Raw genomic sequence first — 18,977 nt, 5'->3', positions numbered from 1 at the left:
TGAACCTAGCTAGGTGGTCGGGGGGTGTCCAGTCCCCTGAACGTGGATGCCTGAGGTTTCTCAGGTCAAACAGTTTGTGGCCCGATAGGTCGAAGATGGTGTCTTCATCTTCCTGTGGTGGTTCCGCGGCATCTGGCCCTTGTGAGTCTCCCATCAACGTGTTTTGTGGGAAAAAGGATTGGGATCCGGAGTCCGAGCCCCATGCGTCCTCATTAGAGTCCGACTCGTTCGCTTGCCATTCATCTAGAATGGCCATGGATGTAGTGTGAGTCTCTCCTTCATCAGAAGAATAGTCGTGCTGCGGGTTCGGAGTGGTGGGCGTTGAGGGCTTGGTGCTTTTGGCAGGGTACTTGCCTTTGTTCGGGTTTTGATGACCCTTTTCCCCTTTCCAGTGGCATTTGCAAGTGTGGGGTTCATGGCTCTTATGTGATTTTAGGGCATCAGAATCTGAATCAAGGCGGGATTGGTGGGTTTTTGATGGTTTCCTCTTGTCGGAGCGGGAGGTCATCATTTTGGAGAGAACTTTCTCCATGTAGGCGGTTACGGCCTCATTTACCATAGTTTGGAGATCTGTCGGGGTTTGAGAGGTCTCCATAATGCCGACTAGGTGTATATTTATGGCACAGGGCGTAAGTGGCAGAGGTCAGTATGCTGTATAGTAGTCAGTGACTTGACTGTATGAAAATAGCACTATGCAGGCCCCAGAAGGGTGCAGTAATATGCAATTAGTTGTATCAAGTACAAGATTAACCCCAGCAGGGTGTGTAAATATGGTAGTACCCCAGCAGGGTGTTAGTATTGGTATGAGGGTTTCAGTGGACCCCAGCAGGGCCTTATAAGTGATTATAGACTGTTGATAAACCCCAGCAGGTATATAACTCGTATCTGGCACTTGCAGTGTCAGATAGCCCCAGCAGGGCATGAAAAAAACACTTAATTGGGATTTATTTATGTATTTATCTTGCTGGGCCTCACCCAGAAATATAGAGGTGGCCACAGGGCGACCTCAAGAAGCAGCACACAATAGAGGGGCAGCACCACAAGTAGGCACAGGGTAGTGAGCCCTATTGCGCCTATACAGCTTAGCAAACAAACTGACCTCTGTGTTGTAGCAGCTTCACTCCGTCTATCACTGCGCATTACTCGCGCCACTGTGGAGCTTCTGGAGATGGCGGCCGCGAACTCAAGAGATGCGAGATCGGGAAAATGGCTGCCGCGTCTGTGGTGCCGCGTGAGGGGGAGCCGGGAAGGCGGAATGCAGTGAGGAGGTAGCCGTCGAGGACGGCAATGAAAGGGGGGGAATGCCTGATGGCAGGTAGCTTGCGACGGTAGAATAAACCGTCTAGATAAGCGGGTCCGCCCGTGGGCGGGAAAAAGTAAGAAGAGGGCTAAATGCATATCCAGGCTAACGCGAAAGTATAATAAAATACTGGAAAGTGAAGCATATATAAGAACTAATAAGCAAACTATAGTAAGCCTTATAACCTACACATATAATAAAGTGACTATAGAATAAATAGCAAGTATAATATGAGACAATAGAGATAAATCAAGGGAAGAGCCAAAAACTCTGACCTGCCTGCGATGGAGCAGTAAAGAAAGAGGGGGATGAGCCTACTTACTGGGATACTATACTCCCTACTACATTGAGTTTAGAAAAGAGTTATGCAAAATAGGAAGCCTCCTGTCATGTGATAAAATTTGCTGCTCCAGGCAAAACAGAATTTCCACCCCATTAGCTCCACAATGGACTTGTAAGTTGAAACCCACAAGATAAAACATTGCTTTCCCTTGAAGGATTAAACAAGCCTCTAGTAGTTTTCACATCTACTAAAGGCACCTTCACTACAATGCCATGTTTAACTATGAGTGTTGGATGTGCATAGCGCTTCCGCATCAGCTCCTATATGAGGAACATTGGATTTGAGTAGCATTGCCCCACCAGTGACATTGTGCGAGGTAAGAAGGCAAGCAGTGGAGATATAGTCTTAGTGCTTTAAAAACATACGTATCCCGCACCCCCCTTTTAAATCATTTTTATGGTGAGGGGGGCTTGAATCTATGTAGGGACAGACACACTATAGTATTTGGAATACAGGTTTATATAGTGTTTTTTTATTTTTATTAAAATGGATAATAATGCAATCACTGATAGATAGATACATAAATACACTCATTCACTCACTCACACTCAATGGTCCACAAAATTGCAAACATAAATTCACAGGCCATGCAGACACACACACACACACACTGACTGATGCAGACTGACACACACACACTGACCCAATCAGACACACACACTGAACAATGCAAACACACATACACTGACCCAAGCAGACACACACATACCCAAACAGACACACACATTAGCTAAACACACACACACTAACCCAAGCAAACACACAGACCCAAGCAGACATACACACACACTGACCCAAGCACACACTGACTCAAGCAGACAAACACACACGTACTGACTCAAACAGGCTGATATGCTTGCTTTGATTCCCCCCCTGTGCTTGGCTGCCTTCACTCTCTGTCTCAGCCCGCTCCAGCTACCCTCCCACCCTTTTGACCCCCAAGTACAGGACAAGGGGCAGGAGCCCTTGCGCTGCTGGCAAGGGATGGTTTGGGGAGGGGGTTGGCTCTCTTTGATCTTTGCAGGCTAAGTTTGATGCAAGTGCTATGCAAGTACCCCTTTAGCGCAAAGTGCCATGACATACAGCACGCAATGCATAATTAGTCCCACATAGAGGGGCTGCTCATAGCACTTAAGAAGTGCCCTAGACGGCCACCTAATTGGCCTACAGAAAACGCCAGCCTTGTCCCAACCTCTGCCTGTAATTTGACTAGCTCCTGACTTTATAAAGACACTTGTGGCTCTCAAGCCTAGTTTTTTTTTACTTTGTATCATGCTACAGGGACCATGCAGCCAGCCAATAGGTCCAAAGACTCTGTTATAGGGATCCCTGAGCAATAAAATAATTTAATTTGCAATTATGAAAATCATGTATACACAATTGTGTAGCTATATTAATGCATACTCTGGCAATTATGTATACACAAGTGCCGAAGTGAATTGGTTAATAGGGCACTCTTAGTACTATAATGCATGCTGTAGTGGTAAGTATGCCAATACCAGGAGTCCATTTGTGCAATGTGTAATCAAGTTATATTTCAACAGTTCGACACTTACTAGGGTCTCACAGGCATACAGAAAACCAAAATAAGTGTCACATTGTTCAAAAACATTAGACAGAAATTATTTCAATTTACTCGTTGTAAATTACAGTCTTCTCATATTTTTCTCTCTTTCAGCTGCTTAATAGATTATTTAATGGCACGTTTGTCTACAATGGTGAACAATTTAAATTTGATCAGTTTGGCAACATCTCTACAAGTGAACTCGATATAATAAACTGGAAAAGAGTGAATGCCTCCACACAGTTTATTATTGTTGGAAATTATAATATAAATAAAAGTACTGTAACTGTAAACAGAGATCTAGTGTTGTGGAACACACAAGACAAAGAGGTATGCATCAATTATTTTAAAATAGTGTAGGAATCTACTGTGTTGTGGTTTACTAATTGTTAAACGAAACCTTACATATATTACACATAATTTATAGAAATTAATTATGTAATAATATATTGAAAAATATTAATGAATCCTATTATGTTAATACAGTTTGATAAATAAGCATTTCTATATTCCAGAAACATCTGGGGCTTTAGCTCAAAGGAACATTTAACAACTTTTCACTAAGCGAGTACTAAGAATATGTCATGACATGTCCCGGCATTTTTATGTCGGGCACAGTCATCTCAACCCATAAACAATGCGCTGTTTATGTTCTCTGGAATTTCAGTGAAAGCACAGCTTGTATATATTGTACACAAATATATGTGATTAATGCAATCCTGTCAAATGATCTAACTATAGAGGTGTGTGCAGCAAATTTCTGTTGGGAGGGAGGCTCGTAGACCTATATTAAAATTTAAAAAAAAATATTTGTGAGTGTGTGAGAAATGTGTGTGTGTGTGTCAGTTAGTATCAGTGTGTGTGTGACTTTCGGTATCAGTGTGTGTCTTTTTAAAAGTATCTGTGTGTCTGTGAGTGAGTGTGTCTGTCTGTCTAAATGTGTCTGTTTAGGTTACCATATTGATGATCTCAGCTAAGACAATGCTTTACCATAGAAAAAGATTAGGAGGATATTGCGCATGCATGTTAAAATCATGCAGCAATCGGCATCTCCTCCTAGAGATGCATTGAATGAATGCATCTCTGAGAGGGGAACATTCAGCGCCTTTACGCAGAGCTTTGAGACGCTGAACGTAGGTGCTGCACACTGTGCAGCACTGGACTATGAATCACCCCTAGTGGCCGTCTGAGTGACTTGCTAAAGGTGTTACTTGGCTGAAAAGGCAGTGTTTACAAAAAAAACCTACAGTGACAGATTATAGACACCAAAACCCCTATATTAAGCTGTAGTAGTTCTGGTGACTATAGTGCTCCTTAAAGAATTGTATTTTTGCAATTGAACATTTAAAAAAAAATAACTGGCTCCTAGATTCCAAGCAAATGTGTCAATCCCTGTGTTACACCCACATTATTCCAATATAAAACATGAACTGAGTTGCATTTTTATGTTGTCATAAATTTTGGGTGCGACACAGAGGCCAATCATAACTGTTCCCCCTATGATCCTCATTGATATGTTACTGCATATCAGTTAAATACAAGTAAACAGATTTGATGGGAAGGGACAGTGCTCATGGCTTAGTACAAAAGAAAAAGTCTCCATGTATTTTTGGAAATAAGGTATGACTCTAGTGCATCCAGGTCAAGTATACTGTATATAAGTACTATAGCTATGCCAATTTAAAAAACAAACAAACATTGTTATCAAATATTATCAGAATCTACACAAAGAATATCTTAAATGTAATACATGTCACATGCGGTTTAAACCTATGTATAAACATTACAACTGATGGGTATTAGTATATTTCAAGAAAGTATGGGAATAGAATTTTTCAGGGTTTGGTGACTTGGCACACATGCAAAAGAAGCATAATTTAAATTATACGATTACATTTTGTGATATAGATTGGTGAATCAATATTACTAATTCAGTTTTCTGTGTTTACTTAGGTACCTTTTTCAAATTGCTCCAAATCTTGTCCAAAGGGGTATTCCAAAAGTTCTTGCGATCACAGTTGCTGTCATGAGTGTGTTCCTTGTCCGGAAGGGTTCTATGCGAATGCAACTGGTAAGTATATCTTAGTTGACATCATAATCCTAGGAACATGGGTAGTCAACTAGCCATGAATAAAAACTCTGGCATTTTCATTGTGTCCTTATCCCCCTTTACAAAAATACATAATCCAACTCAGGGTGCATGGACCCAGACTCTGCTAAACATAATAAAATATTATGTCCAGCACACACCTATTGTTTTTTTTAAGGTGCCAAATAGAACAGATAGACCTGACACTAAAGGTTTGTGCTGAACATAATATTGTATCTGTATTTCCTCCAACTCTAAGCAGGCAAATTACCAGAACTGACCGCATTGTTCTAGCTTACATACAGAGCGTGTTTACATACGTGTAAAATTAATCTGTTAAGCATTATTAACGGAACTCTGCATGTACAAGGGGTGTGGAAATTGAAAAAATATATTTTTGCCCAAGTAGTAGACCAATCTTATCCTGACACCAATGCTTATCCTGACACCAAATTATTTTAATTTCTAAAGTTTAGACCTGGAAATTGGCAGGGCTATTCACTAACTCAGCAATTTCCCAAATTAAATCAAAATGGAAAAGCTGAGGAAAAATGAAATGATCGGGATAGATTCTTTAACTCTGCTTTAGCCACAGCTGGCTATTTTTGGCTCAGTTTTGCTATTCAGATTTAATTTGGGAAAATTTAAGTTTAGTGTCTTTCCCGCTGTCCTCCCCCATAGTTTGTGTGGTGTCTAGGTGTAATGAGTGTGCATGTTTTGTGTGTTGGCTGTATGTGATGTGTGAGTGTTGGTTAGATGTATGTAATTTGTCAAATATGTGTTGACTCTATGTAATGCCTGTAAATCAATATCACTTATAAGAATAAGATGAAGGGTTTCCAGGAGCTGAAATAAAATAGCACTATAGTATATGTCTCACAATAAGAGCACAACAATAAATAAATTCAATTCATATACATTTAAATGTATGCATGGTAAGTCCAGAATAAGTCCATATATAAAATCCCATAAATGAGAGAATTGAAAGTTGTAAATTAGTAATTAAAGTCCAATAGACCACAAAGTGTAGCACAAGGGTAATCACACTGAACTGTGTACATAGGGGATGTACAGTCGTGGAGACCTATCGGCAAGGCAATATAATTCACTGACTTTCAGTGAATATAAAAAGGAAAAACAAAAACAAAAGAAACAAACTACCGTATATACTCTAGTATTAAGTCGAGTTTTTCAGCACATTTTTTGTGCTGAAAAAACCCAACTCGACTTATACTCGAGTCACTGTCTGTATTATGGTAATATACATTGCCATAATACAGACAATGGGGCTGTGTAGGAGGGGGCTGTCAGGAAGCTCTTACTTACCTCTCCTGCAGCTCCTGTCAGCTCCCTCCTCCTCCGCGCCGGTCTGGTCAGCTCCCTCTGCAAGTCCCAGTGTAAGTCTCGCGAGAGCCGCGGGGTCAGAGTGCGGCCGCGAGACTTACACTGAGAGCTGACAGGGGAGCTGACCGGACAGGCGCAGAGGAGAAGGGAGCTGACAGGAGCTGCAGGAGAGGTAAGTAAACGCTCTGCCCTCCTACACAGTGCACACAACTGGACCAACAGGGAGTGAGAACCCCCCTGGCCAGCTAACAAGCAGGGAGGGGGGACGAAAAAATGAATACAAATTTAAATAATAAAATATTACTAATAATAATAAAATTAAAAAAATATTAATATAACAAAAAAAATATTAAAATTATAATAATTAAAAAAATAATAATAAAAATGCCCACCCCCCACCAAGGCTCTGCATCACACTCTGCATCACACACACACTGCATTCATACACACACACTGCATTCATTATATACACACACTGTAAATAAATATTCAATTAATATATTTTTTTTAGGATCTAATTTTATTTAGAAATTTACCAGTAGCTGCTACATTTCCCACCCTAGTCTTATACTCGAGTCAATAAGTTTTCCCAGTTTTTGGGGGTAAAATTAGGGGCCTCGGCTTATATTTGTCAGGGCACCGCGGGCGGCTGTAAGGGGAGGCTACAATCCACTTGCAACACTCACCCTCTGTCCCTCGCCGCCCGCGGTCTCCCCTTCCCCTACCTGTCAGCGAGCGGCGTCCTCTCTGCTCCAGGCGCCGCTCGCGTCCTCCTCCTCGCCTCCCAGCGGCAGCATGTATAACACTGCACGCTGGGAGCTTGCGCATTTATGCGAACACCAGGGTCGGTCACGCGACCCGGCGTTAAAGTCACAGTACCATAATCACAGTGGGAGGTGTAAATATCTCCCACGTGTGATTGTTAATTCTGATTGGAAGTTATCCAATCAGAATTAACCATAGGATTTATATACTTACCTTTCCTGTCTCTCAGTGCCCTGTTGTGGTCATGTGATACCTGTATTGCAGTCTGTTCGTGCGTCTCTCTCTGGTTACCGATTATTTGGCTTGTTATTCCGATTTTCCCGTATTCTCCATTCCTTCCTTTCCTCACTACATCAGAGGCTTCAATAATTGACAGATACGTGGGAAGATACTTATATATCCTGTTAAACAGCTGGTACAAATTACATTGCATCAAATAACCATGATGAAAATGTTTAAACTACGGATCTCTTAGGATGCATTAGAGAAGAAGGAGAAAAACTAAACTAGAAAGGTAAAGAATAATAGAAAATAAAAGTAAAAAACTAAAAATAGTAGTAATAGAAATAATAATAAAAAATAGAAATAAAAATAACAATAAAAATAAAATAAATATAAAAAATACATATAAAATAATATAAAAATAAAGTAAAATAATACAAAATTAAACCAAATATAAATATATATTATAGAGAATGTAAATACAAGTGCAAAGTACAATGTAGATAATATATAGTAGATAGCAAGTAATATATAATGGATAAGGCTTATACCTGACAAAAGGCAGATTATGAATACAGATCCAGAGACAAAGTATTAATACTAAATCTAAAGAGCAAAGGAAAATGAAATAGTGGAAAAATGAATATGCCATGATATACTAAAAATTAGTGAATTAATTAATTCATTCAACTAATTAGTAAAGTGGCCACAGGATAGTAAAATGTCAGAAAATGTGGCAAAGAGAAATATGTATAAAAACAATGTAAAAAATGGCTTTAAAAGAAGATGAAGTAAATTAGATCAAAAATAAAATAAAAATTCAAATAAAACAGATAAACAATAAATGACTGTGATGTAAAAAGAGAAGAGAAAGTAATCTATGGGAATACAAATAGAATAATATGAAATAGTGGACTGCATGTAGATAAAATATAACACATTTATTACTAATTAAATTAAAAACTGGAAATATCTATTATAAAAATATTACATAATAGTAATAATAAAATAGAATATTGGAAAAAACACTCATACTATAGTAATGTTGTTAATCTAAAAGAGAGGAATAGACATAATTATCATAAGAAGGCATTAAGTTCAAAATCAATGTTTAAGCCTCTTGGGGCTAGAGTGTTTAGGGTGAAGATCCATCTAGCTTCTGCTTGGTCTAGAACTCCCCCTCTACAATGTATTTTGACTTTCTCAATAGGTAAAAACTGCAAAGCATCTGGGTCTCTTCCATGAACATCATTAAAATGTTTTGACAAATTATGCGTGGACAATCCTTCTTTAATATTTCCTATATGTTCCGACACTCTTATTTTTAGGGATCTTTTAATTCTTCCTACATATTGTTTTGGACAAGGACATGTAAGTAGATAAATTACCCCTGTTGTGTTACAAGCCATACAAGATTTAACTAATTTTTTCTGGTTATCTAGACAAAGGAAATTATCTTGAATATGATCTAGGTTAGGATTATTCCTACATCCTATGTATTTCTTGCACCTTGTAGAGCCTTTAATGGATGTGTTTATGGTGTCATGAATATGATTTCTAGAACTGTCAGTTGGTGCCAACATAAGCTTTAAAGTGAGAGCTTGGGAAAAAATAATGTTAGGTTGTTCATTTAAAATTTGATTAAGCATATTTTAGTATATCCCAGTGTTTAACTAACACCTTTTTGATATTCTGGGATTGGTTACTATATTTCATTATGAAGGCCAGAGCTCTCTTATGTTCTTCTGGTTGTATTCTCTTCTCATAAAGGGTTTCTTCTCTTGTGATAGATAAGGCCTTCTTCATTGCTTGTTCAAGGAGCGGTTCCGGGTATCCTTTTACTGCAAATCTACTTAATTTCTTGCATTTGAGTTTGTCAAGTTTCCAATTCTGAACAATTCTTCCTTATTCTTCTAAATTGTCCATATGGTATATTTTCAAGCCAGGTGTGTTTATGGTAGCTGCTAAAAGTTATAAAACTATTACAGTTTACATTCTTCTTAAACGTTTTTGTGTGAATTTTCCCATTTTTAATATATATCTCAAGATCTAAAAATTGGATTCGGCTTGTAGAGTGACAGAATGTGAATTGTAAATTGTATGGATTGTTATTAAGATACAATTTAAAACTTTCAATGGATTTCATACTCCCCTTCCAGATAAAACAAACAATCATCAATGTATCTCCGCCATAGAAACAGTTTTGCGCCAAGTGGGCAGTGGTTCTAAATAAATTCGTCCTCCCACTTACCCATAAAAATTGGCATAGCTTGGCACAAACAGTGTTCCCATGGCAGTTCCTTCTAGTTGTAATTAAAAATGATCATCCGACCAGAAATAATTGTGGCTTAAAATAAATGCTACTCACTGTATTATAAAATCAATCTGATCATTCTTGAGTTCAGAATAAGTGGCCAATGAATACTGTATCACTTCACATCCCTGTGTACAGTGAGGTAACATCCGTTGTCACCAAGATCATGTCTGCTTCCCAGTTGATGTCTGCTAACAAGTTGAGGATTGAGTTGAGTCTTTAAGATATGACTTGAGATGGTGAACCAGGTTTTTCAGATATTGATCCACATATTCTGATAAATTAGAGGTTATGGAACCTATCCCTGATATGATCTGCCTACCAGGGGGATTATGAAGTCTCTTGTGTATCTTTGGTAGGTGATAAAAGATAGGGATAAGTTGTCCTGATGAAAGTTCCTGAATGGAACTGAAACATTGACTGTTACACTTTTTAGTAAAAGAAGTTCCTCCGAAAGCTACCTGGGAGTGCTGATTTTTTTCTTTCATACATTTAGTGCAATCAAGCACCGGGTCAAATAAGTGTAAGTAGGAGTGCAAGGCTTTTTTCATTATATATATATATATATATATATATATATACACACACACACACTTTTACTCCCTCTATCTTAGAGCCAGATCACAGTTTTTTTGAATTCTAAGCACTTAGCTTTCTTTTGTGCTTTCTATACTTTTATTTGTATTCCGTGTATCTTACTATTGTTTCTATGTAATGCCTGTCAGTATTGTATTTGATGTCTGCTGGCTGTATGTTTTGTGTTAAGTTTGTGCTGGATGTATGTAGTGGTGTAATGTGTGCTGCTTATATCTGTGTGTGTGGTTGGTGCAAGCTGACTATATGTAATGTATGTGAGTTTTGTGTGTACTGTATGTATGTAATGTGTCCATGATGGTTGTCTGTAATGTGTGTAGTGTGTGCTGGCAACATGTAATGCATGTCGTGTATATGGTGTGTGCTGGCTGTATATAATTGTGTACTGTGTGGTGTGTGCTGTTTGAATGTAATGTGTGTGTGTGTGTGTATATGTATGTTGGCTATATGTAATGTGTGGGCTAGCTGTATCCAGTGTGCTTGTGTGAGGGTTTTATCTAATGTGTGTGGTGTGTCCTTACTATATTTAATGTGTCTTTGCTGGGTGTATGTAGTGTGTCTGCTGGCTGTATGTGATGTGGGAGGGGCATGAGCTTTGCACCTAAAGTGGGTACAGACCACAGTAATCACTCCTTGCGGTTCCAACATTTATGGCGCTTAGAGTCTAAAGGCACTAAAGCTTGCATCAGTGCTAAACTGTTTACTCATCATGCTTTGTTGCTGGTCCAGTCTCCAATGATGATATGGAGGAGCTGTTTCTGCCTCTTTATACCAATTTATACCTGTTATATAGTCAGTGATTGGTTAAGAGAGCTGATGCTTTCAGCCTATAACTGCCTGCTAACCTTATAGATCTGGATACACCTCTGCCATTTTGTCATTGGAGGCTGAGCGTCAGGCTGCCAAGTATCAGCTATGGCACTAGGTAGGCTATGGTATAATTTTTATGATTGTCTCTGCTAAAGGGTGATTAAACTGTTTACCTAGGCTGCAGGACCCAGTGCTCATGGACTCCAGGCACTATAATCACTTAAATCAGTAAAGTGGTTCTGCTGCCTCCAATGTTTCTTTAAACCCAATGGCTGTTAGATGTCTGTGGCAACAAATACCATGTTAAAGTCTTATATTTAACAGCTGCATGCTACTCATGCTCCCCACCATGTTTTACTAAGCACAATGTCACTGATTTTGTAACTTATACTTGTGCCTAGCTATCAAATTAATGTTAATATAAATGTGTCATATTTCAGGAATCAGATTTGTATGGACACAATAGAAAACATTTTTCTTATTTTTCTATTACAGATATGGATGAATGTTTGAAATGTCCTCCAAAAACGTGGTCACATAGTCAAAGCTCTACTTGTGAGGAGAGGACAATCGAGTATTTTCCATGGGAAAATCCATTAGCTATTGCTCTTATGGCTTTGGCTTCATTTGGCTTTTTATTACTTTTAATTACAGGCTTCTTGTTTAGGAAGTATAAAGATACCCCCGCAGTTAAGGCAGCGGGGGGAAATTATAGTTATCTAATGATAACATCTTTATTATTTAGCCTGGCAAGCATCTTTTTTTTTATTGGTAAACCAAGTAATACAATCTGTCAGATCAGACAACCTCTCTATGGTATCAGCTTCACCCTCTGTGTATCTTGCATATTGATCAAATCTTTACGAATAATTTTAGCATTTGAGTTTGCCAAAAGATTCAAACATTTACCTAAAGTAGCTTATAAGCCAATAATTATTATTACTGTGCTAACCAGTTTGCAAATTAGTATTTGTATATTATGGCTGATATATCAGCAACCAACATACACAGAAAAATACGATATACCTCAAATTGTACGATTGCAGTGTAATGAAGGATCCTATGTTTACTTTGGTATCATGTTGGCATATATTGGATTCCTTGCATTGAATTGTTTCATATTAGCTTATAAAGGTAGAAAACTACCAGAGAAATATAATGAGGCCAGTCGTATCACATTCAGCATGCTTATATACATGTTTGTATGGATTATTTTCATTCCAGTCTACATGAAAACCAAAAGCAGGTATCGTTCAGCTGTGCAAGCTGTTGCAATATTCGCTTCTGTATATGGAGTGATTTCCTGCCATCTTTTATCTGTGTGTTATATCATATTATTCAAAAGGAAAATCAACAACAGACAAAAATATCTACAAAGTATCAAGTCATATTCCAGTGTCCAAAAAGCAACTTTAAATGGTACACCACTTTATCTTCATCCAGGGACTGAGAGAACAACTTTTACACAGCTAAAATCAAAGGGTTTGCACAATTCAGCTTCAGTAAGAAAAAGATGTTACAGTTGTTAGTGCTGTAAAATACTTAATACGTGATGATTGTTATTTCCTTAGATGAACACCCAAATCAAGTCAAAACACTTATGTTCATGTATTTTGCCTTATGAAATCTAGTTCACAAAAGCCTCACTCACCCTCAATTATACTGTATTTATGATTACCAGTCTGTAGAGTAACCAATTTTTCTGCCAGAAATCCCTGCTTTCAAACAGTACAGGAAGATTCTGAAGGTGATATCATTCCTACAGTCAAGGAGGGAGGGAGTGAATGGACACTGCCATTTCACTGTTAGAATTATAGTAGCAGTCCAGACATTTATAAAGATTGCTAAAATAACTTTATTTTAGAAATATATGATTTAACTGTATTATACAGTATGTGGACATAATGCAGACATTCTTTTTACATTCTAGTTTTAGTGAGCTGTACTGCTAGTAATGCCTTCATGATCCTTGCAAATACCTGTAAGCAAGGTATTTGATAATTATTATTTATATATTTTTGTTCTACTTACTGTTTTTGAGAAAGAAAAATTAGTTTTTATACTAACATTTCAGACTGTGTGAAATATTGCAAGATAAAGGACACTATGTACTGTGTAAAGCTTTTCATTTTCCAAATATGTTTTTTTTTTATAAATAATGATGAACTATATGTGAAAAATAAAAATTGTGTATATAATTTTAATTTTTACATTTGTCTGCAAAGTAATCTATAAACAAAATTGTGTTATAGTATGTTTACATGCTTGCTATGCATCCCTCGCTTTAAATAAATGTTATGCTGATATATATATTTTTTATAAAAAAAAGTGCTAAGTAGTGATAGGGCTAAATAACTTTTTTGATAATTACAGCACAAATTGTTTCTGAGCTAATTTATTATGTTTTATTATGTGCATAGATCATGCCGTGTAGCCTCAGTGCTTAATTCTTTGCTATTTAAATCACTATGTTTATTCAGCCCTAGTCACACATTTCTGGTTAAGACTCACACAGCCTTCCTAAACAAAACTCTGAATTTCTTTGCTTCCCTTATTCACAGGTCCCCCGCCAATATTGGTATTTAAGGCCTGCCGCTCAGGGGTGGGGGCTGAGGGCAGGACAATAGCCTTCCCCATATTGGTATTTAAGGCCCCCACCCGCTGCTCAGAGGTGGGGGGGGGGCAAGGGAGGAGGACAATAGGTCCACCCCCATATTGGTATTTAGGGCACCCACCTGCCACTCAGGAGTGGGGGCCGGTGGGAGGACAATAGGTCCACCCTGTATTCTAATTTAGGGCCCTCACCTGCCGCTCAGAGGTGGGGGCCAGGGGTGAGGACAATAGGTTCCCCCCCCCTTATTCTAATTAAGGGCTCCCACCCGCTGCTTTTTTTTTTGTTTTGTTTTTTAACAGTGAGTAGCCACAGGCTGCTCACTGTTTACTAGACACGCCCCTACTCGCGGTAACATGGTTTATGTTAGAAACCCAGCCACTGAATAGGATCGACCTAAATAAACTTATCTGGAATAGTAAAGGATATTTGGCACTGAAAGAAATCAAATATTAAATCCTAACACATTTTTGCAGTATGGTTTAAACTAAAAAAAATATGAAAAATACTGAAAAGATTTATGGATTTATGGAGTTAAAAATATTGGAATCTCTTACAGATGATTTAAAACTAGATCTGTGGAGAGAAAAAAAATGTACTAAATAACATAATGAAGGAGGGAAGAATGAAAACATTTGCATCATTGGTCTTAGAATACAATATACCAGAATCTGAAATATATAATTATTTAAGAGTTAATTCACTTGTCTCAAGAAATTTTGATAAGGGGAAAACCCCAAATTCCATATGTATGAAAAAGGTTTTTGAAATAAGAAAAATTACAAAACTTCTATCTAAGTGTTAAAGGCTGATTAAATCAATGGTGCAAACTAGTATGCCGAAACAGTTTAAAAAATGGGAAATTGAGTGTAATATTAATATTGATATTTGTGTATGGGGTGAAATATTAGTCAGAACAAAGAAAAATGTCCATAATACAATACTGATTGAAACGTTTTACAAAGTATGTAATAGGTGGTACCTAGTGCCAACAAGATTAAATAAAATTGATGCCATTGTCCCAAACTTGTGTTGGAGATGTTTGAATGCAGTGGGAAGGATGTTAAAAAACAAATATGGGATCAAATATATAAAAATGCATAAGATTGTAATAAGATCAAAACTAAATAAAACTCCGATAACAGCTTTATTACATTTGGGCTGGCCGGATCTAACAACAACATCTTAATATTATTTGACCACACATAGTTTTTTTTGGCTATGAAGATTCTCTTGACAAGAAACTGGAAACAGCCTTTAGAAATTAGCAATATTTGTTGAAAAAAAACAATTAACTTAACAACTAAAGATGGAAATGTTGGAGAAATAATATTTCGGCCAAGAATATATTGCTAAGAGGAAAATGTTTGTATCTAGTATTAACTTATATGTAAAGATTGAGTAAGCACTTTAGAGATATTCTTTTGTTTTAAATATGAAGAACAGATAAGATTACCTCTATTCACACTCAGGCACTTCACAGGTAGAAAGAAGTATGTATTTAGTTATGTCGGTCTCTGTTTGTGGAATGTTTTGTAATCTTATGTCTGTATGGTGTTTTATAAGATGGGAAATAAAGACTATTTGAAAATAAATAAATAATATTACTAGATAGAGTACACTCTATAGTACTAATTTAATAGTGAGTGAACTTTAGCATTTTATAAATAAATGTCTTTAAAAAAAAAACAGAAGAAAAAAACAGTTTGTATGAAAGAAAGAAAGAATACATTGGTTTAATTTTCCTTATCATTCTAATTATTATAAAGACAATATAGGAAAGTATCAGACTCAGAACTTTAAGGCTTCCTTACTGTCAAACTATTCAAGAACCATGAATCATCCAAAAAAAGAAATCATTAAACAAAAGGCCCGGTCCTTCAAACTAAGGAACCTAAAGTAAGCACTCAAATAGCAGACTCTCCAGAGACTCCTCAAAGCTTTGGTAAAAATCCAAGAGGACTATTTTGAGGGGAATATTCACTAAAAACTAGAAATGAAGGAAAAAAGTACAGACAAAAATATCAAAGTTTGAAATAAACATTGTCTGCTGAATTAGGGTTATTCCCCAAAGAGCAAATTTTGTAAACCTATTAACCTAACATAGTAAATGGCTATATGGAGAGTATACTATTGTTATCAAGGAGATATTGTGTTGGGAGTTTTTCCAAAACACGTATAAGTGCAGACAGTATCTGCATTTGGTTGTTTGGTTGACTGTTGTTCTACTGATATGTCTCTTTTGGTATTGTGGTTTAAAAAACATATATTTGGTTTAAAAAAAAAAAAAAAAAAAAAGAGAACTTCAAATGAGACCTCTGGAAGACTCTAAAACCATACTTGAAGTAAAAGTGAATCAACTAAAAAAACAAAATAAGTGTAAATTAGTGATGTCCCGAACTGTTCGCTGGCGAATAGTTCCTGGCGAACATCGCTTGTTCGCGTTCGCCACAGATGGCGAACACATGCGCTGTTCGGTCCACCCCCTATTCGTCATCATTGAGTAAACTTTGACCCTGTCACAGTCAGCAGACACATTCCAGCCATTCAGCAGCAGACCCTCCCTCCCAGACCCTCCCACCTCCTGAACAGCATCCATTTTACATTGTGAAGCTGCATTCTTAGTGAGAGTAGGGACAGTGTAGCTGCTGCTGATTTGATAGGGAAATTGATAGCTAGGCTAGTGTATTCAGTGTCCACTACAGTCCTGAAGGACTCATCTGATCTCTGCTGTAAGGACAGCAACCCAAAAAACCCTTTTTAGGGCTAGAACATCCGTCTGCTTCTTTTTTTTTTTTCTGTGTAATGTAATTGCAGTTGCCTGCCTGCCAGACAGCCTGTGTGTCAGGCTCACAGCATATACTGTGCCCACTTGCCCGGTCCCACCACTAACTCACTGGTGTCACAATAGCTTGCATTTAACCAAAAAAAAACTTTTTGGACTGTAATATAATAGCAGTCAGTTTCCTTCACTAGTGTGCGTTTCAGGGCCTGCCCAGTGCCACCACTCACTCACTGGTGTCACAATAGCTTGCATTTAACAAAAAAAAAAGTTTTTGGACTATAATTAATAGCAGTCAGTTTCCTTCACTAGTGTGCGTTTCAAGGTCTGCCAGGGCACAGTGTCACACCAGTGCAACTCATATCTGGTGTAACAGTAGTGTACATTAAAAAAAAAAAAAAATTGACTGTAATAGATTGAATAGCAGTTAGTTGTCTGCCAGCGTGTGTGTCAGGCTCGCAGCGTATACTGTGCCCACTTGTAAAGTGCCACCACTCATATATGGTGTCACAATAGCTTGCATTTAACAAAAAAAAACTTTTTGGACTGTAATATAATAGCAGTCAGTTTCCTTCATTGGTGTGCAGGGCCGGACTGGCAAAAAAATTTGGCCCGGGCATTTTTTATTCACAGCGGCCCACTGAAAAGGGGGCGAGGCCAGATAGGGTGTGTTTTGTCATCCCCAATGACAAGCACGCCCCATCTCAAAGTGAGCATGTTGGTTCAATGCTCTTCCAGGGCATGAGAAAATGGCCCTGTATTTGTTCTGCACAGCACAAGCAAATTTAATAACATGCTTGCGTTGTGTTTGCTTGAAACTTGTCTCAGGGGTTTCCATAATTGGGATACTCACGGTATCCCATTTATGGAGACACTATGTGTTTGCTTAAATGGAATCTAGTGTGTGCATAGGGTATCCAGAGTGTGTATGTCAGAAATGTAGTGTGTGTGTAGGTGGTGCAGCGTCTGTGTGTAGGGGATCTAGTGTGTGTGAAGGAGTGCAGTGAGTGTGTGTGTGAGTGGTGCAGCGTGTGTGGGGGCTGCTGTGTGTGTGAGGGGTGTAGTGTGCATTTGTGAGGAGTATAGTGTGTGGGAAGGTGCTGTGTGTGTGGGAGGGTGCAGTATGTGTGTGTGGGGGCGCTGTGTGTGGGTGCTATGTGTTAGGGTGCTGTGCGAAGGTGATGTGTGTGTGTTAGGGTGCTGTGTGAGGGTTCTGTGTATGTTAGGGTGCTATGTGAGTGAGGGTGCTGTTTGAGCTAGGGTTCTGTTTGAGCTAGGGTGCTGGGTGAGCGTTAGGGTGCTGGGTGAGTATGTTAGGGTGTTGGGTGAGTACGTTAGGGTGCTGGGTGAGTACGTTAGGGTGCTGGGTGAGTACGTTAGGGTGCTGGGTGAGTGTTAGGGTGCTGGGTGAGTATGTTAGGGTGCTGGGTGAGTATGTTAGGGTGCTGGGTGCTGGGTGAGTATGTTAGGGTGCTGGGTGAGTATGTTAGGGTGCTGGGTGAGTATGTTAGGGTGCTGTGTGAGTGTTAGGGTGCTGTGTGAGTGTTAGGGTGCTGGGTGAGCTAGGGTTCTGTTTGAGCTAGGGTGCTGGGTGAGTGTTAGGGTGCTGGGTGAGTATGTTAGGGTGCTGGGTGAGTACGTTAGGGTGCTGGGTGAGTACGTTAGGGTGCTGGGTGAGTGTTAGGGTGCTGGGTGAGTATGTTAGGGTGCTGGGTGAGTATGTTAGGGTGCTGGGTGCTGGGTGAGTATGTTAGGGTGCTGGGTGAGTATGTTAGGGTGCTGGGTGAGTATGTTAGGGTGCTGTGTGAGTGTTAGGGTGCTGGGTGAGTATGTTAGGGTGCTGGGTGAGTATGATAGGGTGCTGTGTGAGTGATAGGGTGCTGTGTGAGTATGTTAGGGTGCTGGGTGAGTGTTAGGGTGCTGGGTGAGTATGTTAGGGTACTGGGTGAGTATGTTAGGGTGCTGGGTGAGTATGTTAGGGTGCTGTGTAAGTGTTAGGGTGCTGTGTGAGTGTTAGGGTGCTGTGTGAGTGTTAGGGTGCTGGGTGAGTGTTAGGGTGCTGGGTGAGTGTTAGGGTGCTGGGTGAATGTTAGGGTGCTGTATGAGTGTTAGGGTGCTGGGTGAGGGTGATGTGTGTGTTTGCAAGGATTGTGTATTGGGGGAGGCAGGTAAATGCCAATATTGAGTTGGGGTTTTTTTTATTATAAAAATAAATAGATTATATCCCCCCCCCTTCCCT

At 38.8% G+C, this 18,977-nt stretch overlaps 1 protein-coding gene across 1 annotated transcript in view; it reads left to right on the top strand.

Moving 5' to 3' along the window:
• LOC134586309 (G-protein coupled receptor family C group 6 member A-like) overlaps nt 1–18,977 on the top strand; it is a 109,944-nt gene that overhangs the window by 25,122 nt on the left and 65,845 nt on the right. Inside the window, exons 4-6 of the mRNA XM_063441789.1 lie at nt 3,322–3,537; nt 5,161–5,278; nt 11,841–12,847. Of these exons, the coding sequence (XP_063297859.1) occupies nt 3,322–3,537; nt 5,161–5,278; nt 11,841–12,847 (1,341 nt within the window). The remainder of the gene's footprint in view (nt 1–3,321; nt 3,538–5,160; nt 5,279–11,840; nt 12,848–18,977) is intronic.

The sequence above is a fragment of the Pelobates fuscus genome, chromosome 2 (genome assembly GCF_036172605.1).
Source record: "Pelobates fuscus isolate aPelFus1 chromosome 2, aPelFus1.pri, whole genome shotgun sequence".
NCBI lineage: Eukaryota > Metazoa > Chordata > Amphibia > Anura > Pelobatidae > Pelobates > Pelobates fuscus.
Note: the sequence above shows the minus strand (reverse complement) of the source record. Positions and strands in the feature narration are given on the sequence as shown.